At 37.8% G+C, this 26,809-nt stretch overlaps 1 protein-coding gene across 13 annotated transcripts in view; it reads left to right on the top strand.

The window, feature by feature from the left end:
• The first annotated feature begins 432 nt into the window (after positions 1-432).
• The window catches only part of celf4.L (CUGBP, Elav-like family member 4 L homeolog), a 675,257-nt gene continuing 648,880 nt past the window's right edge, over positions 433-26,809 (top strand). For 4 of the 13 annotated variants that reach the window (XM_041582720.1, XM_041582896.1, XM_041582823.1 and 1 more), the window contains exon 1: positions 438-870. In XM_041582720.1, the coding sequence (XP_041438654.1) occupies positions 474-870 (397 nt within the window). In that variant the 5' untranslated portion in view covers positions 438-473. 13 annotated transcript variants of the gene reach the window in all.

Genomic DNA, 26,809 nt, shown 5'->3' on the forward strand with positions numbered 1-26,809 from the left:
CCAGAGTCTCAGCGATACCGTCCCCAGCCCTTCATTCCTGGTGTTCGGGAGAAGCAGGGGGGAGCCGACCGATTGTGACTCCTCTTTATTATGTGACATCATAAAGGGATGGAATAAAACAAAATCAACCAAAATATCCTGTTTTGAAAAAAAAAATAAAAAAAATAAAAATAAAGGTGGAAATAAATGTCAAGAGAGAAAAAGAAGAAGAAGAAGCTGAGGGCAAGGGCTGAGTCCCCGGCTGTGAGTGAGGGCACAATGGAGGAGCAGCAGCCTGAGCTTGGGCTTGTGAGTAAAGGGCTGGCTGGAAGGAACCACTGATCTCAGCCTGGTACATTCACTACTGAGCTGTGTGGCTGGAGCTCAGATAAACCAACCCCCCCCCCCCAACCCACCCATCAGCTCCCCCCTCAGTCTGCTCGGGATATGAGCCGGCCCAGCCTGTTAAACGGAAAGGACCCAGCTCGTGTGTAATGTATAAAGAGAGGGAGAGAGAGGGGAGAGAGTGTGAGGGGGAGAGAGTGGTGAATCGAGAGAGAGCGGCCGAGGGGACACACACAGCGCTACAGAGAGACCAGGCAGCTTCCTCTATGTATATAAAGATGGCCACGTTAGCGAATGGGCAGCCAGACAATAGCAGCCTCACTGTCAGCAACCCGAGCAGCAACGGCCACATGAACGGATTAAACCACCACAGTCCCGGGGGCGCCGCCAGCACCATCCCCATGAAGGACCACGATGCCATCAAGCTGTTCATTGGGCAGATCCCCCGCAATCTGGACGAGAAGGACCTGAAACCTCTCTTCGAGGAGTTCGGAAAGATCTACGAGCTGACGGTGCTGAAGGACAGGTTCACCGGGATGCACAAAGGTCAGAGCCCGACTCCTTTCACTCTGCGCGGGTGACAGTTAGGGGAGCGCCGGGTGACAGTCAGCGGGGACAGGAGCTCAAGTGGCAGTCGCTCGGCTCTTTAACTTTAGCACAAAGATGGGGGAGAGTCAGGGAGAGAGGGGCAGGGGGAGCTGGAATTAGGGACGGAGCTGGGCTCTTGTTCAACTGGAACACTCACTGCTCTGGGACTTTATCTGGGGACACACAGGGCTCTGGGCAGGGGGTTCACTGGGAAAAGCCAGTCTGGGACAATAACATGGATTTGCTGTGGAATCAGGGAGAATGGACTGAAGTTGGGGAACTGCTCAGATTGTGGCTTGGAATGTGGGCACAAAGAACAGGGTCAATGTCTTGGAATTTCAGCAAGTGAGGAGAATGAATGGCCAAGTGTTGGGGTTACACACGGCTTGGCTGATGGAACTGCTGATCTCGGGGACTTCAGCTGCCGCATCCAGCCAGGGTGGCAGTTGTAGCCATAAAAGGGTGGCAGTTGTAGTCAAATACGGTGGCAGTTGTAGCCGGGCAGGTGGCAGTTGTAGCCAAATACGGTGGCAGTTGTATCTGGGCAGGTGGCAGTTGTAGCCAAATACGGTGGCAGTTGTAGCCGGGCAGGTGGCAGTTGTAGCCAAATACGGTGGCAGTTGTAGCCGGGCAGGTGGCAGTTGTAGCCGCGCAGGTGGCAGTTGTAGCCGGGCAGGTGGCAGTTGTAGCCGCGCAGGTGGCAGTTGTAGCCGGCACAGAGCCTCGGAAGAGGAATAAGGGAGGGAAGGAGCTGTCCCACAGTCGGTGCTGAACTGCACACGGTCACATGTCAGTGAGTTTATTGAGCAGAGAGACAGGGATGAGATTGACTCCACTCACTGACTCCATCTCGGTAACTTTATCAGGTGGAGGCAGAGATAATGTGTGCGGAGCTGGGGAGGCAGAGACAGGGGGTCACAGCGGGGAGAGTCGCCTCTCTGGCTGGGGCTGCTGAATTGACTCTATCGCGGAGTTTATGAGAGATAAGAAGTGGGGAAGTGGGTGAGTGGGACCCCGGGGAGAGGAGCTCAGTCTCTGCCTCAATCTCAGTCACTGGATCAGACACATCTGCCTGTGAGGCGGGAATAAAGGGGAGACGTCGGCTCAGATTCAGGAGCTGTCCCTGGAACTGGTGCTGAACTGACTCTTTTATATCGGAACAACTTTACATTAGGCACAGCTGGGGAGTAGGAGAGCAGGGCATGGAGCTAGGGCTTATCTTACACTGCATGGAGCTAGGGGTTACATTGCACTGCGTGGAGCTAGGGGTTAAATTGCACTGCATGGAGCTAGGCTTTATGTTGCACTGCATGGAGCTAGGGGTTAAATTGCACTGCATGGAGCTAGGGGTTAAATTGCACTGCATGGAGCTAGGGTTTATGTTGCACTGCATGGAGTTAGGGGTTAAATTGCACTGCATGGAGCTAGGGGGTATCTTACACTGCATGGAGATAGGGTTTATTTTGCACTGCATGGAGCTAAGGTACATGTGATAGGGGTTGGAGCTAGGGTTTATCTTGCACTACATGGAGCTAGGGGTTAAATTGCATTGCATGGAGATAGGGCTTATATTCCACTGCATGGAGCTAGGGGTTATCTTGCACTGCATGGAGCTAGGGTTTTTTCTAGCACTGCATGGAGCTAGGGTTTTTCTTGCACTGCATGGAGCTAGGGGTTAAATTGCATTGCATGGGGATAGGGCTTATATTCCACTGCACGGAGCTAGGGTTTTTCTTGCACTGCATGGAGCTCGGGTTTTTCTTACACTGCATGGAGCTAGGGTTTTTCTTACATTGCATGGAGCTAGGGTTTATGTTGCACTGCATGGAGCTAAGGTACATGTGATAGGGGTTGGAGCTAGGGTTTATCTAGTAGGGAAGGGAGCTTGGGTACATCCAGCAGTGGGAAAGGCTGAGGCTACTAGAGGAGCTGCTCCATATAGATTCTTATCACATTGCTTTAAACTGACTTATGAGTACATTACTGGAGGAAGACTTGTACATGAGGCTGAGAAGGCTTGGGATGTGCAGGGACATTGGCTTATGGTGGGCAGAGAAGCTGCTCCGGTGCTGAACGAGCTACTACACTGTATGTCCATTAAGCAGAGCACAGTTTTGGAAATAATATTGGATGGAGGCAGAAAAGGCTCATTTCTAATTGAAAGACACAATAAGTGATCAGACACATTGTGGGGGTGTTTTGTGGGAATGGGGGCAGGGTGGCAGAAATGGGACAAAAATGACAAAAGCTTAAAACTGGGGTTCAGAGGACACTGGGGAACACGTGTAACTGAGAAGACTGTGAGAGGTAATGAGGTACTGGCCATAGTGTAAAAGGATTGGGTGTTGGTTACAGAGAATTGTGGCAAAGCCTTTAAATGGGGGGTGCAGATAGAGACATGATCAGAGGTACAGGGTTTAATGGCTTTTTCACTTTTATTTGACTCAACATGTGCCCCAAAAAATAAACTAGGGATTGCCCCATTGTGATTCTCTCCATGAAACCCCGACCACCTTATAGATGCCGGGGTCATTCTCAACTGACTTCGAAAATGCGTCACTTTCTACATTTGATACAGTTCAACCCCAGCTGTAGGGCCACGTATCCATTATCCCTGTAACAATATGGAGAAAAAGATGTGTGAATTGATCATTTGTGCCGGCGACTATTCGCTAAAACTGCTTTCTTTAACTTTGTGCTGGAATATGTGGGGGTGAAGAGAATGGCAAGGAAACGAGTAGTGATACCAGAACATGGGGTGATAGTGGGGAATAAGCTGCTTTGTGTTGCGAAGGAATAGATTTGCAGAAAAATAAATGCACCATAAATGCCAATAACAAATATCTAGGTAGGATGAGTGTGGGGAAAAATATCAATTGTTCCTGCTGTTGCATTTGGTGATTTGGGTTAAAAAAAATGTATTCAATAATAAGAGGCTTTGGCAGCATTTGTGAGTGTTTCCTAATTCCAGGGAGACAAACTTCGGGGAGTGTTGCATTGGCTCCAGCTATATGTGAATTGAAGAAAAACGTCACCTTCAGTACATAGAACAGACGGAAAAGCTGCCAGATGAGTTGTCGGTTAACTTTGTATGACACACGCGTGTACCATGTAGAATGTCATTGGCCCTGGTAGGATTGTATCATTAGACTAAAACAATTTACTGTTTGTGTCAAGCAGGGAACGTCCACCCGATGCCCATTTCATAGACATTTCCGACGGACGCAACAAGGGGCGAAATCTATAGACAAATAAGTGTGAAATGGGCAAATTAAGAGGATTACACTGAATCCTGTTGTATTGAGGCACCTCACATGTTACTGGGGGGGGGGGAGAAGTGGGACAAATCGACACAACGTTGAAACATTTTTGTTCCATGGAAACGGTTCAAACTTATACCAAGGCCGATGATTTTTTTAAATATTTAAAAAAAAATCTGCCTGTGGCCAAGAAAATCTTAAAAAATAAAGTGATTTTTATGCTCCTATTGATTCATTAGGGTAAAGTCTATGAAGCAGTTGCCCAGATCCCAATTCTTCTACCTGCAGCTGGAGAAAAAAAATATAGATCAACTCCTCTTTGTCATGACGGGGTTAAATGAATCCTCTCCCCCCTTCATTCCTAGTCAATGCCGTATTAACCCCTTCACTGCCGGAGCAATTTTGGGATTCTTTTTTTGAAGACCCTGCAACAATTTCCCCTGTATTTCAGCGCAAGATTAACAGCCCGCACTAATTAGCAGCTAATAAATATTTAAGGAGCCGCCTCGGACGCAGCACCCGTTCCGAAAACCTGCCGATTTTACACCTTTGCAGAGGGCATTAAAAAAAAAAAAGTTGAAGAGCTGGAGAATTCATTTATTGCCCACGACGGCAGAGGGACCTTTAACTGGGAATTCGCTCGCAATAAAATATAAAAGAGCTGACAGGGTTGGGAGTGGAGGTTTATTCTTTCTGTAATTCTCCTCTTTTATGCTTGATCTGATTATATACAATGGGAAAGGCTAAACTATGTAAAATCCGGTGCAGGTATGGGATCTGTTATCTGGAAACCCGTTATCCAGAAAGCTCCGGATTACGGGAAGGCCGTCTCCCTTAGACTCCATTATAAGTAAATAAATCAGATTTTTTTTTTTTTAAATGATTTCCTCTGTAATAATAAAACAATACCTTGTAGTTGATCCCAGCTGAGAAATAATTAATCCTCATTGGAGCCAGTACAATCCCATTGGTTTTATTTAATGTTTCATTGAATTTATATTTTTTAAAGTATGAGGATCCAAATTACAGAAAGACCCCGTATCCGGAAAACCCCAGGTCCCGAGCATTCTGGATAACAGATCCCATATCTGTACTTCCAAGCTGTTTTTGCCTTAAATCACCCCAAAATTTGTAAGCAAAACAAACCCCCATAAATATTCAATATCACAGCCTCCTATTTATATATATTTTCAAAATATAATGTCAACCAGCTGCTCAATCCATGATCAATAAACCATAGTAATTATTATAGGCGTCCTTCGTCTCGTCAGTAATTAATAATAATTCGGGGGAAGTACCGGCCAATTCATTCATAAACTTTTGTGATTTTGCTGCTTCGCCTCGTGCCGTTGGAAAGTGACTATGGAGAGATATAAGTGTTAGTGCTCTCTGGGCAGCCATCTCCCAATGCATTATCTTTAAATGTATTCAAAAGGCAATTTAAAAGTGGTATTTAGTATAATAATTTTCAATTATAGTAATCTATATGTAGGACCTTTCCAATAGGCTGAGACAGATTTTATGGCTGAGGCATGCGTCTAAGCAAAGGCCTGCGATTCTATTCCAATCAAAATAATCCACCAGGCATCTGCCACGATATTACCCGAATCACTGGGGATAGGAATTGGCAAAGAGCAGCACAATAAGTTGGAGAAATCCAGATCTCCGAATCTGGAGTGACAATGATCTGTATACCCAACAAGAGGATAGCAAGTAGCACAGCCCTGGAATAAAGTAGGAACATATTCCTTATGGATGGATACTTTAATCCATACGGAAATGAAACAGCAGTAGGTCAAGCAATAGAATATCCAGCAAACACTATGTTCTGGGATGAGCAAGAGACGCAGAAAGACGTAGGGCAGTCAATTCCCTCCATTAAATATCTTTGATGTGGCCGAGAATGGTTAAACCGAAACCACTTTTCGTGTGGGTGTTCTATGGTGATCTGGAACTTTGGTGCTTAATGTGCAATAAACAACTGATTGTATTTCGAGAGGAAAAAAGTGTAGGGAATAAGTACAGTGTGACCTGTTTTATTATTATTATGTTATTTTATCCAAACACAGAGCAATTTAGAGAAACACCGATAAAAAAACAACAGTGACTTCAATTTTTCCTTTGTTAAATCGGCACCCAAAAAGCTGTGATTTTAGGGTGTCACAGTCGTTGTTCCAAATCACAAGCAAAAAAAAAAAAATAATAATAACCCCCAAGATTCCCCCCCCCCATCTCTTTATGGAAAGGCACAGAAAGCAGATACTGAAGAGCATTAACAGGGAACTTGCTCTATTGGCAAAGACTGCAAATAATTGATAATGGACTGAAATTCTACAAGGGATTAATTGACAGTGACTTTGGGCCATTGACTGGTGGAGAGTAAAAAGTGTCCACGGTGTTATTTTATTGCTGTTCACTCGCTTTTAATTAATCCTTGAACGTTGGATTCATGGTGTGGGCTCAGTAGTTTTCAGTTAAACAGGAGGGAGTTGGTACACAGGGTACAGGTGGGCCCTTATATATGTGATGCCAGGACCCACTGGTGAAAACGTGTGGAGCTTTAGGGCAGTGTATTCCTCTCTTTAATCACATTCCACTGCACAGATACAATTATTTGGATTGACATTTTGTGCCGGCATTTTTGGTTATACACAATGGGAGTAATATTTTTTAACCTACATCCTACTCTATGCAGGTATGAGATCCAGAATGCTCGGGGCATGGGCTTTTCTGGATAATGAGCTCTTTGCGTAATTTGGATATGTGTCTATTTGTTAAAGGTCGAGTTTTGTTTTCTCTAAAAACTAGAATTTTTAAAGGAAACAACTCGAATTCTTAAAGAAGAAAGCTTGAATTTGTAAAGAAAAAAACTTGAATTTTTAAAGAAAAAAGCTTGAATTTTCTTAAAAAAAAACCTAGAATTTTTAAAGAAAAGAAAAACTTGAATTTTTGGAGATTTATTATGCCCCAAAGCAGCAAAACAATCATAATCCAAAAAGCTAAAACTTGATGTAAAGCTTAAAATTCATGTAAAAATCAATGGCTGAGGTCTCTTTAACCATTTGAATGTGTTTTTTGCCTTAACAATTTCCGGATGTTTTGGGTGTGTCTGACACTGGTTTTTGTTTGAAAACTCAATTTTTAAGCCTATAACCTCAAAGAATTTTGAGGTACGAGTATGGGTTCCGTTATTTGGAAACCTGTTATCCAGAAAACTCCTAATTAAGGAAAGACTGTCTCCCATAGATCCCATTTTATCCAAATAATCCAAATTTTCCTTTTTCTGTGTAATAATAAAACAGTAACTTGTATTTGACCCCAACTAAGATATAATTAATCCTTATTGGAAGCAAAACCAGCCTATTGGGTTTATTTAATGTTTATATGATTTTCTAGTAGACTTAAGGCATGAAGATTCAAATTAGGGTAAGATTCATTATACAGAAAACCTCAGATCCTGAGAATCCTGGATAACAAGTCCCATACTTGTATTCATAAAAATTAAATTTTTGGAGTTTTTTCAATGTGATTTTTTCGAGTTTAATTATATGTAAATTTGCCAAATTCGTGGATGGGAATTAAGTTGAGTTTGTTTCTAGTAAAATATGAGAAAGAAAACGAGCTTTAAAAAAATCATTAAAACATAAAATAAACCCAACTGGATTGTTTTTGCTTTCAATTTAAGGATTAATTATATCAAGCTCCTGTTTTATTATTACAGAGAAAAAAAATTAAATCAGTTTTGAAATTTAAAATGTTTTGATTTAAACTGAGTCTATGGGAGATGGCCTTCCTGTAATTCGGAGCTTTCTGGATAACAGGTTTCCGAATAATAGACCTGCACAGCATGGCGAGTGCTCTTTTTTTTACTGTCACTTAGTTTAGTGACTCTCCAGGCAATTGGCTGTAAATAAATTCAGTCGTTGTTCGAACTATTGATATCTACCGGCTTCCCACCAATAGCCACTGAGGAGAATGGCCCAACTCTGCTTTTATTGTTCCCATAGATTTGAGTCAACCCTTCAGCCACTGCTTGAGTCCTAATGTTCAAGACAGGGTCGGACTGGGCCAGGGGTCACCGGTTAAAAGCTCAGTGGGCTCCGGCCCAGACCCGCACCCACCAAAAACCTGCTCTGCCCCTGATTGTGTCCCCCCTAGCCTCGATGATGGCCGCAACTCCCGCACAGGTAAGAGTGGGGTCTGGAGGGGGGTTGTGGCTGGAACGGGGGGCATCTAGGGGGGTGGAGACAGAGGTAGGGGAGCACGGAGGGGGGCTGGGACCCCTGTGTCGTAAGCCCCAGTGGGCCTCCAAGCCTCCAGTCCAGGGCTGGTTCAAGACATCTATGTTTAGAAGTCTACATGTGTTTCATGCTAGGATATGATGGGTTTATACTTAGCTTCTCCCTGTTGAATTAAAGTAAATAAGTAAAGTCCCTAAATGTAAATCTACATTCTCCCTGGTGAGACTTTAGATTGATTACTAGTTCATTTTTTTAATAAATACTTTCTGGCCCTCAATTGATACCACTCCAGTTAGCACTTGGCTTAGTAAATTGGTGTAGAAAATCTTTAGCAAACCGAGCAGTGGCATTTTTGTTTGTAACAACTTGTCTTTCCATTGAACTTCTTGTGACAGGAAAATACAAGATGGGAAGACCATTATTGACATCTTATGACGGATGAAATTGCCTTAACGCTTTACCGCGGCGGACGCTAATTGGTTCTTTTCAGTAGCAAACATTGCATTTGTAGATCAAATCGCCATAAATTGTTGATGACTGTAATGAAATAATTTATTTGGGTAGGAGCAGCTATAATTGACGTGGCGATAAAAAAAGAATACAGCTTTGAAAAGCAATCTGGCGTGAATACATTATAACTGTTAATAATATATTTTTTTTTTATGGAGGACCAAGAATCTACTCACAGGAGAAGATCAGATAAGACCATTGCTTGTAATGAAGGTCATAGGGTCTGGTCAACTGGAGCTCACTCATAAGTCTGTCTGAATGTGAGGGTACCAGCTAAAGGGACAGCATAGCCAGTCCTATATACAGGTATGGGACCTGTTATCCAGAATGTTCAGGACCTGGGGTTTTCCAGATAAGGGGTCTTTCCATAATTTGGGTTTTCACACCTTAAGTCTACTAGAAAACCATTTAAGCATTAATGAAACCCAATAGAAATCATTTTGATTCCAATAAGGATTAATTATATCTTAGTTGGGATCAATTACAAGCTCCTGTTTTATTATTACACAGAAAAAGGAAATTATTTTTAAAAATGTGGATAATTTGAGTAAAAGGGAGTCTATAGGAGATGACTGTGCTGTAATTTTGAGCTGTCTGGATAACGGGTTTCCCTTAAACACCTGGGCTTTCCACCAATAAAAAAATAACCATTTGCTGTGATTTTAGTCAAGAAGTGCAATGGAATCTAATTTAACAATTTAAATCAAAAGCTCACTTAATATAGACCTTTCCTGCAGCTGATGGTCATTCTTTAAGTACAGACACTTATAAAATTCAATCTATGACATGTTATAAAAAGAGGGATAGATATATATTTGTATATTTATATTTTCATTGTTTGTTTTCACTTTTATATTGTTTTTATTTGTTTATCTTTTATATATCATATATATTTATTTTATATACATATTTCTTATACAGGCAGGGGATCTGTTATCCAGAATGCTCTGGACCTGGAGGTTTCCAGATAAGGGATCTTTCCATAATTTTGATCTACTAGAAAATCATGTAAACATTAAGTAAATAGGCTGGTGTTGCTTCCAATAAGGATTAATTATATCTTAGTTGGGATCAAGTACAAGCGACTGTTTTATTATTACACAGAAAAAGGAAATCATTTTCATAAATTTGGATTATTTGGATAAAATTGAGTCTATGGGAGACGGCCTTTTCATAATTTGGAGCTTTCTGGATAATGGGTTTCCCGAAAATGGATCAAATTTATATATACAAATATTTTTCACTTTTATATATATGTTTATCTTTTTTATATGTTATATATATATTTATTTTATATCCATATATATTATACAGGCAGGGGATCTGTTATCCAGCATGCTCTGGACCTGGGTTTTTTCCAGATAAGGGATCTTTCCGTAATTTGGATCTTCATACCTTAAATCTACTAGATAATCATATAAATATTAAATAAACCCAATAGGCTGGTTTTGCTTCCAATAAGGATTAATTCTATCTAAGTTGGGATCAAGTACAAGCTACTGTTTTATTATTACACAGAAAAAGGAAATCATTTTCAAAAATTTTGATTATTTGGATAACATTGAGTCTAGGGGAGACAGCCTTTCCGTAAGTCGGAGCTTTCTGGATAATGGGTTTCCGGATAATGGATCCAATTTATACAAATATTTTTCACTTTTATATATCTTTTATCGTTTAAATATCATATATATTTATTTTATCTACCCATTTGTTATTATATAATTTATATATCCACACTTTTATATATTTTTATATTTATAGATTTTTCCACTCTTTTAAATATGTTTTATTTTGTATATATCATGTACTATATATTTTTTTGTAAATAAACATGTTTTTATTTATATATGTATTTATACACTTATATCTATTTATATAATATTTTTTCACTTTTACATTTTATTTTTTTGTTTATCATATATATATATATATTTTTTTTTTAAATATATATATATATTCAATAAATATATATATCTATATTTATGGTCACTTTTATATATTTTTACATATGTATTTTACATATCGTTTTCATTTTTATTATAGTGAGTGTAAAGGAAAGATAGAAAGCTTTTCCGAAAGACCCGTTCTTTGCTTTTTTGGGACAATAAATCTATAAAAAATATATATATATTTTCTGTGACATGCAGTAAATATCATTAGTTTTTGCTGTTCATATTCAGAAACCAAGAGTTGCCATGATTGACCCAACACTGTAACTCAGCATAAAGTCCCCCCCCAAAAAAAAACTCTTATAGGCGCATGAATCATAAAGATGCAGAGCGCAACATCTGTGTGTGTTGTAGCAGCCCATACACTTCTGTTTTACCTTTCACCTGCTAAATGGAGCCTGTCACAAGATATATTGCCGTGTATTTCTTTGAGTCCCCATTGCGTTTTTCCATTCAGGAGGCTTCACTGGCAACGTGACGGGTTCTTAAAGGGTCACGGCTTTATGTTAACAATAACGAAGACGAAGGTTACGAAACGAGGAAGCTTCAAGGTTAAGGAATATCAGACACCTAAAATCATTTGAAGAACTGCAGTAATGAGCATATCAATACCTCTATGAGAATCCTGACAGCCATAGAGACTAAAGATTCAGTCCGGTGCGCTAAGGTCAAACTATACATATCCATTATTAATCTCATCAATATTGTGGTTGACCAGTACAAGCAGGAACAACCTTACAAAGTGGCTGAATTTCCAGCCGCCTGGAATCGGGAAAACTTCAAACCTTCTGCACCTAAATGAGTCAATAGATAATAGTGGTGCCATCCTATCAAACGGCAGCTCTACAATTATCTCAGTACAATATATATATTTTTTGTAAATATTAAATTCATAGACAGATATGTATGGGTCCAACTTGGCTGAATCAATGAAATATTAATAACACGTCTTGCCATTCAGACAGGAAGGGTCCAGAGATGTTTCATAGCAGCAAAGGAGAGAGATAACCCATCACTCAGCCGAAACATTTTTGCTGCATCATACCGCATGTTATTACACACTTGAAGATTGTCTCATCAAAAAAAAAAAAAAAAAGACCATTTGTTTGCAAAGCGTTTGCTGTATTAAGCATGCCTCCCTTTATGCCTGCTCTCATCCATGCGCATCGTACAGTCGCTATCTATGTACAGTATTTAAATAATTCCACTAACAAGGTAATGGGGAGAGAATACACAAGGGCCGAGCCATGTCCAACAAGCTGAGCTCTGTTTACTCAAGTACAAAAGACTTACGTTATAGAGCAAGAGAAATTAGAGCTCTCCATCAAAAGGGACAGTAATTGTTAAAAAGTACAAGGGAAAACCGATTTATATCTTATTAAATCCTTATGTTTCACAATTTTTTTTTTCTTCCTTCTTTATGGAAAAATAGTGTATACAGGTATGGGACCCGTTATCCAGAAAGCTCAGAATTACGAAAAAAGCCGTCTCCCATAGACTCCATTTTATCCAAATAATCTAAATTGTTAAAAATGATTTCCTTTTTCTGTGTAATAATAAAACAGTCGCTTGTACTTGATCCCAACTAAGATATAATTAATCCTTATTGGAGGCAAAACCAGCCTATTGGGTTTATTTAATGTTTATATGGTTTTCTAGTAGACTTAAGGTATAGAGATCCATAGTACAGAAAGATCCCTTATCAGTCCTGAGCATTCTGGATAACAGGTCCCATACCTGCATTTTAGCTGTTTGATCTCTATCTCTTGATGGATAAAGACCATGTTGGGTGCAACCAAGGCTTTAGTTGACATATTACCAGGAGTTTTAATTGCTGTTTTTGACTGGGCTCCAACTAATTTATGTGTACAAAAAGCATTTTTAGCATTTGAATGCATTCATTCTGTGCTTAGAGGTATTTAAAGCATCTACATACTGCTTGTGCATTGCATTTAAGAATAACACACATTCCAGTGGCCATAACACATGGTCAACACACAAAGACACAATTATATATTTTCTATGCATTTTTAAACATTTCATGAGGATATTCTGCAGTCGCTGGCTTCTTCTATTTAATATGGGCATGCCAAGTTCCATGGTTGGAAGCAAGTCTGAAAGCAGACCCCTTGGTTTAGCTGGCACTAAACTGACAGTTTGGATACCTACCTTCATAAAATATTAGGGATGCACAGAATTTAGTAATTTGGATTCGGCAGAACCCCCGAATCCTTCGCAAAAGATTTGGCCGAATACCGAACCGAATCCGAATCCTAATTTTCATATGCAAATTAGGGGTGGGAATGGGAAAACATTTTTTACTTCCTTGCTTTGTGACATAGAGTCACTCGATTTCCCTCACCGTCCCTAATTTTCATATGCAAATTAGGATTACGATTCGGTTCGGCCAGGGAAAAGGAATCGGAATCCTGCTGAAAAAGGCAGAATCCTGGTCGAAACCCAAACCGAAACCTGGATTCAGTGCATCCCTATAAAATATTTGTCTACCTGATGCTACTACCCTATGCTCTACCATGTTTTGACTCACTGTAATAGATATTTATGTTTAGTGTGTCAACCCCAAAATTTTGCATTCTGTCCAAGGGATCTGTCCCTGGCCAAATGAGGCCTGAAACGTTGCGGTAATGCCCGTCACTTGAGCAATAAAGGCATTTTAACTTCAATAAGAATTGTGGTGCTGTTCATATCGTACTTTGACTAGTTTGCTTCTGGGCAACGTGCATTTATAAGGCTATAATGTAACACTCAACTGCCCAAAATTTCTGTGAATTCAAGTTGCAACAGCAAATATGTATATATATATATAGAGAGAGAGAGAGAGAGAGAGAGAGAGAGAGAGAGAGAGAGAGAGAGAGAGAGAGAGAGATGATAGATAGATAGATAGATGATAGATAGATAGATAGATAGATAGATAGATAGATAGATATCCAGAGTTGTAAATCAGGTAGAGTATCAATTGAAAATGATTCAGCATTTTGCTTTTATGACCACTGGTTATTGGAGACTATATAGAACATATTATATGACTGTCTATATACTGTATATAGTTAGAAATAGAGATGCAAAGACCTTTGCTGATGTATGGTTAATATTTATCACCAACTATGTTGTCTTTATTATCTTTATTCTGTTAGTTCATACATTGGCAGTCATCAAATGCTTCAGATAAAATGTTTTTTTTTCAATGCATTAAACCCCATTTCAATAGACATTTAAATAAACATTATGAGCACAATCCAGTGGCACACAATGTGTCTCCCAAACTGTTCGAGGACATTGGCTATAAATGGCTACATAAATGAAAAGGAATTATTGAGGACTAGTGATTAAGTCCCTGGGCTGAGCTTACTGGGAAGGAGAGATAAAACACATTGGTTGGGCTAAACTACTAAATGTGACAACGGACAGACAATGGCGCCTGATGATGGACAGGAAGGGAATGGGCCAATGCAGTGAATTACAGGTGTCGGAGAGGTTAAACGGCTCAGCAATAGAAAGTAGTGCGTCTGAGGAGCTGGAAGAGGGGAAGTCACGAGATATTCGCTCTTTGCTTCAAGCTATAGAACAAACTTATGTCAAGTGAACTGTTTCACCGAGCCTTCGCCTATAACTAATGCATGATGTGTAAGTTGGACAGCAAAAGATAGACCTATAGCTTAGCAAATGCCTTTCCTTCTACTAAACATTAGCAATGCCAAGTGGTATAGGGCCTTTCTGAGCAGTTCACATGAAAAAAAAATATTAAAGGGGAAGTTAAAAAGACCACTTTACCCTCAACTCTTGATGCTTATGGCTTTATGGTACAGGCTGTGAGTCTAAGGGTGTTCCTGGAGAACAGTGCTAAGTACAAGGGGAAAATGATGGTTTTATGGTATTTCTGTGTATGGACTATTAGAAAACTGCTAAAGCTGTTCCTGCTGAATTGTACTTAGGACAAGGGAGTACCTATGATGCCCTAGTTTTGTATTACTGTATGTCTGTGTAATGTCTATGATCTAACCTTAGAGTTATGTCCTTATTTAATTATGTTTAGTACAGGCATGGGACCTGTTATCCAGAATTCGTGGGGGTCTGGGGTTTTCCGGATAACAGATCTTTCTATAATTTTGATCTTAAGTCTACTAAGTCATGTAACATAGTAACATAGTAAGTTAGGTTGAAAAAAGACACACGTCCATCAAGTTCAACCTTTTAGAGTTTTTTTTTGCCAGTTGTACAAATTAAATAAAGCCAATAGGCTGGTTTTGCTTCCAATAAGGATTAATTATATCTTAGTTGGGATCAAGCACAAGACACTACTTTATTATAGCAGAGAAAATAATATAATTTGGATTATTTGGATAAAATGGAGTCCATGGGAAATAGCCTTACCGTAATTCTGAGTTTTTTGCATAACATCCCATACCTGTACTAGAGAATCTGAGGTTGGGGCACTGAAGTTGACAGCTTAGGGACATGGACCAGTTAAGGTGTCTTCTGAAAGCATTATAGTATTTTGGCTAATATTCTCATAGGGATCCAGTCCCAGAAGAAAATGTACTGAGTTCAATGACTGTGAAAGAAACAATAAGGGAATAAACTACTGGAAGACCCTACTGGAATTGTACAAAGCAACCAAATTCCCCCATAGTGGAGTCTATGCAAGTCTTTATTAATATTGGTAATTCTTTGTGGTGTGTGTGGGGGGGGGATGAATGTAGCGATGGGCGGATTAATTTGGCAGGCGTGAATTTGCGGCACATTTCTACATTTTGGCATCAGCAAATACATCCGTGAAACTCCCGCAAAAATTCACTGCCATCAAAAAAGTAGCTTGTGTCAAAACCATTGTGTGTCAACACTATTCGGACATTCATTGACTTTAACACTGGCCTAAAAATTGCCGCAAAATGACGCTGGTGTCAAAATTCTCGTTTCGTGAAATTCAAGGGGAAATCCAACCCATCACTAACTGAATGACAACAATTCAGAAGGACATTTTTTGTTTTTTTGTGTTTTTTATGGTTTGCTTTGATCAGTTTATTCTGCCTTTCTTTTCTGTATCCTCCAGACAGTGAGTCTTCCCCAGTAGTAAAGAGATACTGTAATTAAAACACAATATCAAATCTAAAGGATAGTATTGTGCAGTTTCTCGCTGACCTGTAGCTCCACGCATTCCCCCAGCAGCAGTTGACTTTGGGAATATTCTGGGAGTTCCATTTCCTTCTACGACCGAGGATTCGATTGCTTTGTTCTCAGATGTGCATCACCTTTCGTTTTAGCCTCACTGTTTCTGGGCAAAGTAGAGGGTGACGTTTTGAAGGAGAAACACAAATAAGTAGGAGAGAATGTTCATTCTTGGCTGCACGGTGTAGAGCATGGTTTATAGTTATGCACAGCAGGGACGTGCAATTTTTGATTCTGATGTGTTCAAGGCAGAATGCATTTTTACAAGCAGCGAAGGCAATCTCTCAGCGTTCTCATGGAAATGACTTGACTGAATATGACATATATGTGGGAGTGTAATCATCCCGATCTTTACAAACAACAAGAGCACAAAGAGAATGCAAGAACAAACCCCCGGCTTCCTCAATTTAAAGTGCTGGTTATGTTTCTCTGACCCCGTCTTTCCCTTTGAGCAAAACATCAATCTGGAATTAGAGGAGCTAGATCCATCCACGGGCTGGAGATTGAACCTCGAGTGCTGGGGCCCCTCTAGAAGATTTATTATTGTGTGGTTGTTTTTATAAAACAAGAGTTCCATCTATATCAGCCCCTCTATTTTACATGGTACGTCCTGGTCAGGAGGTCACAAAATTATGCAGCAGTCCAAAATATTCTGAATGGCATTTTTTCTTTTACTGTTCAAGAGTTATTCTTTTCTACTGGAATTTATGTTTTATTATACATTATTAGGGGAGGATCCTTTAGCAAATTCTCTCTCATTGTTTTTAACTCTTTATATATATATTTATATATATATATATATATATATATATATATATATATATATATATATATATATATATATATATATATATATATATATATATATATATATATATATATATATATATATATATATATATAAGGATTAGATTTGGATACAAGAATATATATATATATATATATATATATATATATATATATATATATATATAATATATATATATATATATATATATATATATATATATATATATATATATATATATATATATATATTCTTGTATCCAAATCTAATCCTTAGGGATCCATATATCAGGATTGGTTGTTGGTTGTTTCATCTACATGGGTTCTAAATAGGGATAACAATTGAATATATTGTAACATAAAAGCAGATTACATCTGTTTTCGTTCAGCATATAAAACTCCATGGGGATCGGCGGAGATAATCTTGTGTTATTACTAAAACCTGGCAGTTGAGGATTCCAATATCCCAAATCTCTATATTTTGCAATAGCTTGAGATCAAGACCAACACTCATGACCTCCATGTACAAAAAAAAAAGTATGGGACCTGTTATCCAGAATACTGGGGACCAGGGGGGTGTTCCGGATAAAGGATCTTTCTGTAATTTGAATCATCATAATTGGAAACTAGTCTACTAGAAAATCAATTAACTATTCAATAAACCCAATAGACTGGTTTTGCTTCCAATAAGAATTAATTATATCTTACAAGGTGCTGTTTTATTATTACAGAGAAAAGGGAATCATTTCGTAAACATTTGGATTGAGATGGCAGAGTCTTGGGGAGATGGTCTTACTGTAATTTGGAGCTTTCCGGATAATGGGTTTCCGGATAACCTGTACCTAGAATCAGTTAGTAGGGATAGATCAGTATATCCAAGATAATTTGTTGGTTGTCTTAGCTGATTAAACAATGTAAATATGGATAACAGTTTAATACAGTATATTATAGGTATGGGACCTGTTATCCAGATTAATCGGGACCTGGGGTTTTCTGGCTAAGGGGGCTTTCCATAATCTGGATCTTCATGCCTTAAGTCTACTAGAGAACAATGTAAACATTAAATAAATGTTTTGCTTCCAATAAGGATTAATTCTATCTAAGTTGGGATCAAGTACAAGCTACTGTTTTATTATTACACAGAAAAAGGAAATATTTTTTTTTTTAATTTGAATTATTGGGATAAAATGGAGTCTATGGGAGACGGCCTTCCTGTAATTCAGAGCTTTCTGGATAATGGGTTTCCAAAGAACTAATTCCATACCTGTATTAGGCTGCAACTGTAGCACATTGAACTGCATGGAGATTGGCAAAGATGACTGTCGGTTATTACTAGGAACTGGCAGTTAAGTGTTCTCATATGAAAGCTGTTTTTTTAAAAAAATGTTTTATTTAATCCCCCAAGAACCAGTAGTTCTCAATAATTAAAAAAAAAATCTTTATTTATATAAATGCACATGGCAGTGTTATTGGTGCAAAGCAGCAGAATGGAAAAACCTCTAATTTTGGTCTTCCGTTTAAGAAGAATGCAGGAATAGTTGGACTGTACCACCCCATCTGCTGCGGAATTCCAGTTCTGTGAAATGTCAGGCTGCTTCTCCTTCAGAGTTCTTTCGTTTTCTCCTTTCCCTTTCATGCATTTCTGCTCCAACGCGCTACAGATGTATAATTTAATGCAGGCCACAACTGTGCATCTGTATCTCGATCACTGAGCTTCAGTGTTCCCGCTTCACCAAACTTTTCATTTGTTGGCAACTTTGGAGTCATTTTATTTTTCTTGTAATATTGCTGGTGTGGTCTCCTGCGATGAAACACATAATGGTGCACCTGCCGTTTCATCTCCAATATAATCATTACCGTTTTATAGGAAGTTACAAATAAAATCTAAAAAATAAATTAATATTGGATGTTTGTAAATGTGCATTAAATATTTTTAAATAATTAACACATCTGTAAAAATGAATCAATGGCGGAAGGACTGGAATTGCAGCCTTGTGACATTGGGGGTCTTGGGTTCGATCCTAACCAGGGCACAATCGGCATGGCCTTTTACCTCCGAAAGGCTTCAGTTTCACCTCAACATACGTGCGGATTTATTAATAATAAAGGGTCTTTTGGGCAAAAGAGGAATGACTTATTTATCTTTTTTATTTCCCTTGGTTGTTTTTTTTTTCCTGCTTGTATTTTTTTTTTGTAATTCTTGTTTTTTCTAAAAAAAAAAACCCAAAATGCTGGGCAGGTTTTAGTTGAACAGCTTTTTATTTTTTATTTAAATAAAAATAAAAGGATTGCCACCTAAAACCCAGCAAAAATTTATTTATTAAACAAAAACAAATGCAATCAGAAAAAAATAATGGGTAAAATAAAATCTGCTTAGGAAAAAAATAATTGTAAAGAATTTACTCCAATTTATTTTTTTTACCTAATTTTCTTTATCTCATTTTACCCAATCCCGACCCTTGATTAACAATAAATCAGCCCCAGTGCATTGGGCTAATCAGTTTGTGTGTCCCAGAAGTAGGGCAATAAGATTCTTAGCTCCTGATGATATGAGTGACTCAGTTTTTTTATATAGTTGAAGCATAAATAAATTACAAGGTCTGTTATCAAGAAATCCAGAAAGCTCCATAGATTTCATTATTAGCCAAATAATCCAACTTTTTAAAAACGATTTCCTTTTTCTGTGTAATAATAAAACAGTAGCTTGTACATGATCCCAACTAAGATATAATTAATCCTTATTTTCTAGTAGATTTAGGGGATTATTTATTAAAGTCCAATGCCAAAAACTCGAGAAATTAGAATTTTTTCGGAATTTATTATACCAAGAGGATGGAAAATGTCAGAATCCAAAAATTTGGCATCTAAGGTTTTACAGTATATAAGTCAATGGGAGAAGTCCCGAAGATATCCAGATCAGCGCTGGGTTTTGTGCAATAATCCAAAGATTTTGTGGTTTTTGGGCAAAAATAAAAAATGCATTGATAAATAAAGGGAAATAACCCGTGCAGATTTGGTCGGAGTATATTTCATAAAATAATGAGATAATTCGGGTTTTGAGAGACAACCCCCTAAAGGTATGAAGATTTGATTTATGGAAAGATCTGTTATCTAGAAAACCCCAGGTTCCAAGCATACTGGATAACAGGTCCCATACCTGTATAATAAATATCATGTACAATAATCTATAATAATAATACTCCCATCATTCCCTGTTGGATGCTGCCATTGGTACAAGCTATTAGACAACTTAGTCCGCCTCTCATTACCTACAGTATGTGTAGTACTTGGAATTCAAAGCAATGCCATTGATGCTTTGCCAAAAAAAGTAACTTTTTTAGTCTTGATCTCTCCGCTGTTTGGCATTAACATCTCTGTCGAGCTCAGGAGACGCATATCTGAACGTGTTACATTTCACAAATATTAATATAGATTTACATATAAAGCGGTTCATTGGAGTAGACACTTTCAGGGGCCAGTCAATACAGTCATTAACTTCATCACTAAAAATGTCTTAAAATGTTCCCTTCAAAAATAATGCGATTCAGCTGATTAGATGTGGGAGACAGTCTACATATATATTTATCCTTTTATTCCTCCTTTAGACTACTTATACAAATGTGTATTTTATTTCATTTTAAAGTAGAAGTTCACCTTTGCATTCACATTTTGGGGGTTATTTAATAAACCTCGATTTTTTTTGGCAAAAACTAGAAATTTTTCAAGGAAAGAAAACATCAAATTTGTCACAATTTATTATACCCCGAAACTGCTAAAAGTCCAAATCCGAAAATCTGCCATCTCAAACCTACCGAGGTCATGTAGAAGTCATTGGTAGATTTCAAGATATCATGATCTGCACTGGGCTCCATTAGTGATGGGTGAATAAATTGGCCAGGTGTGAATTCACGGCTAATTCATGTTTTGCCACCGGCAAATAAATTTGCGGCAGCAAAATTGCTAAATTTTTCAGCGAAACGAAGTTGGACAAATTCACCCATCACTAGGCTCCATTCAATAATCTGAAAAATTTGGGGTTTTTGCGCTAAACCCCCAAAAAATCTTGCAATTCATCCATCTTGCATCAAATCCAAAAAATTTATACGATTCCAGTTTTTGCTTGATTTTATCGACTCTTTTCCAGACCCAAATTTTTCTAGTTATTTTATTGATAAATAAGATAAAATCGTGGATGGGAATTAGGTCGAGCTTGGTTTAATAAAAAGATGAGATAAATTTGAGTTTTAATAAATAAGCCCCTTAGTATGTTATAGATGGACCAGTTAAATTATTTTTATTCTACATTAGGGCCGCAGCTTAGCATTGCTGACTTTCAGAGCGGTATCAGCCAAGGTACTATCTGCAAGGAGTTTGAATATTCTGTAATATTTTTGTATGGGGGTTTTCCCCAGTACCCCTGTTTCCTCCCACTATCCATAGTGAGTGTGAATGTGATAGGGACCTTAGATTGAAAGCTCCACGGGGCAGCAAGTTATGTAATGAAATAATGTATATTAATAATTCAAAAATAGTCCCTTTCCAATCTGTAACTAAAAAGCTGAGTCCAGTGACAAAATTGTGTGTATGGCTTGTAGGATCATTTTAGGTGTAAGCCCTCTACTGTTCATCTTCTATTTTGATTTCAAAACTGCTCCGCGATTGCTCAGGTAATTAACCCCTAGCACAGATTGATGAAATTATCAGTATCTAAATCATACAAAAAACAAAAAAGAAAACAAAATAAAAAATACCATTTAAATTAGTCTTAGAAATGTTTTAAGATGAATTACCCATTTTATAGAATGTGCTGCTAATTCTATTGCAAAAACTACTAGCTGAGTAACATAAGAAAATATTGATAAATATAAAATTTTTGTAACAGTGGCCTCATGTTTAAAGTTAAGTACCTAATCTAGAATTTCCATTTCATTCATAATAGATTTTTAGGGGCTTATTAATTAACATTTGGATTTCTATTTTTTTCACGAATCATATTATTTCTCTAAAAATGTGTTTTTTTAAAAAAATTCTATAAAACACAAAAAATTTGAGTGCAAAAAACACCAAAAAATCTAATATAAAAATTTGGCAAGAAAAAGCATTTTCTTGTAATTGTCTGAAGGTTTTAGAGATATTCATATTTTTTAGTGCATTGTGCAGTATTTTTTCTGTTCATACTTTTATATTTGTTTTTTTTTAATAAATTTCATGGTATGCATGGTTTTAGAGAAAATTTGTTTAATCATGTTTTCAAAAAGCTCTAATTCCACCTTTAATTTATGAGCCTCTTAGGGGCCCATTATGCTTAAAAATTCAGGTTTTTTTAAAATTTCACAAAAAGGTGAGACTTATTAAATTTAAAATCCATGAATCGAGGTCCTTTACAAGCTAATGGGAGTTTCGCTGATGCTATTGGACATTTTTTTTAGCCATTCAGTAGTGAAGGGAGATTTTATTCGCCAGGCGCAAATTCGCTGTGAATTCCTGCATGAATTCGCAAAAATGCCATTTTTGGACGCCGGCGCATTTTTGACAGCGAATTTGCGCCAGCGTCGGAAAAATGGAAATTCACAGGAAATTCTCAATTTTTTTGGCGAAACGCCCCAAATTCGCCCATCAGTACCATTCAGACCTATATGGGTTTTTGGATTTTTTTTAGATAGTACTTCTCCGAAAAACTCAGATTTTTAGAGATATTGATATTTTTTAATGTTTTTTCTGTTCACTCTTTTTGTATTCAGATCTTTTAATAAACTTCATGGCATTCGTGATTTTAGAGAAAGTTAGTTTAACAGTGGTTTCAAAAAGCTTTAATACACTAAGGGGGTTATTTATTAAACTCCATAATTATCTCAGGCATTTTGGTGCAAAACTCAAATTTTTCTGTTTTTTTTTTTTTTTAAAAACTCAAATTTTTTGAGATTTATTAAAGCCTGTTGATGCAAAATGCCTGAATCTGAAAATCCGCCTTCTCTGACCTGCTGAGGTTGTGTAGAAGTCAATGGCAGAAGTCCCTTTCCTAATTAGAAGTTATTGTGGTCTGTACTGGGTTTAGCCTAAAAATCCTATCATTTCAGGCTTTTCATGCAAAAACCTGAAAAAAACAAACGATTTGGGGAAAAACCCAGAAAAAAAATGTACTATACAATTTTTCATAAGATTTTTTTTCCCCGAATTGAGCTTTTTACAAAATTGACATTTCAAAATCTGTCCAAAATGCAAATTATGTTGCCAAAAAAAAAAGATATTTCTTCAAGGAGAGGCCAACATTTGAATAAATTCGAGATGTAATGTTACCATTTTCTGTATTAAATATCCCAATGATTTTATTTTCTCTGAGAGGTATTAGAATTATTTCGTAAAAGTCATTTTTTATTTACAGTAGCAGGAGAGTTACTACTAAAATCTGGCAACTGTATATATATATTTGTCAGGGACGTGGCCAGATCCAATAAATTTATTTGTAAATGTTATTTCATCAAAGCGATGGGGTTTAACCTCCGCTCTCAGATAATAATATCCCATAATAACATTTGCTTATTACACTGTCGTTTTTCAGAGGCCACAGAAAACAACAGAGGAAAGATTTTTTACTGTCATCCAGAAATAAAAAAAATAGAAAAGCTGGGAGCAACTCTTTTATTTCTGTATGAATAATATTTTTCAGGTTGTGACGGGCGTATCTCACACACGAGAGCGAGAGAGAAATAGTTTTTCTATAATCAGATTATGGCACTTTTTATGCTGAAACGGGATATTAAAACGTCTAAACGTTCTCGCTCCCCGTTTCTTATTGAATCCAAATCTTTGTCATTTTGCCTGCTGAAAAAAATTCTAAACTATGAGCGACGACTGTTTTTAACTAGATTTAAAAATGAACAGGCTTTGAAGGAATTGTTCACCTTTAAATTTACTTTTAGGGGCAGATTTATCAAAGGTCGAGGTGAATTTTCGAATGAAAAAAATCTGAATTTCGAGCTATTTTTTGTGTACTTCGACTAGGGAATAGTCGATTCAAGTTTGAAAAAAATTTGAAAATTCGAATATCAAAATTTCTCCTGTTAGTATGATGTAATATTCAGAGACAATTTGCAACTGGTCGTCATTTTTTGTGGTTTTTATTATTTCATTTTCCAGACTCTCCAGTTTGGTGTGTCAGCAGCTGTCTGGTTGCTGGAGTTCAGTTTACCCTAGCAACCAGGCAGTGGTTTAAATGAGAGACTGGAAGGTGAATAGGAGTAGGACTGAACAGGAAGTTAAAGGGGTGGTTCACTTTTAGCATGTTACAGTGGCGTAACTAGATATTACTGGGCCCCACAGCAAAATATTTTTCAGGCCCCCAAAATGTTTAGAGGTTGACTTGTTTCTCCAATATTTATTGAAATTGTATATGAATTAGGGCCTCATGGGGCCCCTATACCTCATGGGGCCCCTATACCTCCTGGCCCCCCCTGCAGCCGCAGGGTCTGCTTCCTCTATAGTTACGCCCCTGGTATGTTATTATAGAATGGCCAATTCTAAGCAACGTTTCAATTGGTCTTAATTTTCTGTTATAGTTTTTTAATTATTTGCCTTCTTCTTTTGACTCTTTATAGATTTCAAATGGGGGGGGGGGTAAGGCTACAAATTTATTGTTATTGCTACTTATTAATAATCATCATGAATCTCCTATTCATATTCCAGTCTCTTGTTTAAATCAATATCAATGCATGGTTGCTCGGTTAGTTTGGACCGTAGCAACCAGAGGGCTGAAATTGCAAATAATTGCTTTATTCTCTGTACTATACAAATAGTTATAGATGCCAAGCCATTAATATGTGTTCGGAAACTGCAATGTGATGCTGTAACTCTGTGGAAGGTGGCCCTGATATCAGCAGAGGAGAATAATAAAAATATTTACATTATGTATAATGCAGGCAAACATAGAATGCCAAAGTAGAATGACTTCTGTACTGCTTATGCAAGTCATCAGTAGTGATGGGTGGATTTGTCCGGTTTTCGGAAAATTTGTATACTTCCAGCAAAATCCGTGAAATGGCAAAAAAATAGCAAAACGCGAATTTTGACGCACACGTCAATTTTTTCTCTGGCGTTAAAGTCAGTGGGCGTCTGAATAATGTTGAAGCACAACGGTTTTGACGCAAGCGACTTTTCAGATGCTAATCCAAAGTTTTTTAATGCTGGCGAATTTTCGCGGCAGCTTGAATGCAAAAATCTTTTTGCATTCTTTTTTTTATAAAATCAGACTTTTAAAAAATCACGTAATATTTTAAACCCAGAGGATGGAAAAGTCTGAATCTGAAAATCCGGCATCTCAGACCTGTCGAGGTTGCATAGAAGTCAAAGGGAGAAGTCCCAATGATTTTTTGATGTGTGCTGGGTTTCGTGCAATACCCCAACGTTTTCTGAGCTTTTGGGTGAAAATTACAAAAAAAATGAAAATCGTATTTTTTACTGCAAAGCAAATTTTTGGGAAAATGTAATAAATAAGCGTAAAAAAAACCTAGAGCGGATTTAATCAGAGTTTGTAGCAGGAAATATTGACATAAATCCGGACTTTGATAAATAACCCCTTAAAGTATGGAGATCCAAATTATGGAAAGACCTATTATCTGGAAAACCCCAGGTCCTGAGCATTCTGGATAACAGGTCTCATAACTGTACTAACTCCAAGGGGGTTATTTATTAAGCTCTGAATATACGAAATCCAAAAAATTCTGATTTTCTGATACGAATTTTTCTGGATTTATTAAAGTACGATGGTATGAAAAATCCGAATTCAAAAATGTGTCATCTCAAAGCTCTTGTGGGCCTGTATTAGTCAATGGGGAAGGTCCTAGTGTCTGCGCTGCGGTCAGTACCGATATGCGATGATTTTGGGGATTTTGTGTAAAAAAAAGTCTGAAAACTCCGAACAATTCTTAGTTTTGCAGACTTTTCAGGCAAAGGTCCGAAGTTTATTTTTTTGAATGATAAATAAGGTCCATTTGAGAATTCAGAGTTGCCTGGATTTTTACCGTAGAAATACTGAGATAAATTCAGAGCTTGATAAAGAACCCCCCAAATGTCCATAAAGATCAGCATTAGTGATGGGTGAATTTATTCTCAGGTGCTAATTCGCTGCGAATTTTCCCATTTCGCCGCGGGTGTCAAAGTTTTTCAGACGCCGGCGATGGTTCGAATTGTCGCAGGCGGGATAAATTCACCCATCACTAATCAGCATGATTGCAACTACAAAAAAAAGCCTTGAAAGGTGATGCACCACTGGGCAGGTACAATAAAAACCTGACATTGAGAAGACAACCCTTCCACAATTACATCTCCTCATTGTTTGTTCTCACACGGACCCTTGTCCCATGCAAGGACATCCCTGGGTTTCCTAAGGATAAGAGAATTATTCTGGACAGATCTTGTTCGTCTGTTGACACTCAGATCGGCTTATTGAGGCTAAAGTAATGACCAAAGGCTGATCTCTAGTTTTCCCACAGCTTTTAGTATTCATTCCTCAAGACTTTTCTTTAATCTCTCCCTGGTTTCTCCCACTGCAGCTAAACAGAGTAAGTAAATTTTTATTGCATCATCAATATAATCTTTAGGTAATCAGCATCCGTGCCTGCCGCCCAACACTCACACAGACTGCAGCTACCAGATCCATCTCAAGTCACAATCAGAACTAAGAATGATGCAAAACATTTCAATGTTTTGAAAGTTAAACTCTAACAGGCAGATTTATCAAGGGTCGAATTGAACATTTTTGAGTTTATTTTGTGTAATTCCACTAGGGAATTGTCCAAATTAGATTAGAGTTTTTTAAAAAAAAAAAATCCAAATTTCAATTTAAAAATTTATCATGTACTGTCCCTTTAAGAATTCAAATGTGACTATTCGCCATCTAAAACCTGCCGAATAGGTGTTTTGGCCTATGGGGAACATCCTACAATCAATTTGGGGTCGTTTAGTGGAC

This window comes from Xenopus laevis, chromosome 1L (assembly GCF_017654675.1).
Source record: "Xenopus laevis strain J_2021 chromosome 1L, Xenopus_laevis_v10.1, whole genome shotgun sequence".
In the NCBI taxonomy this organism is placed as follows: domain Eukaryota; kingdom Metazoa; phylum Chordata; class Amphibia; order Anura; family Pipidae; genus Xenopus; species Xenopus laevis.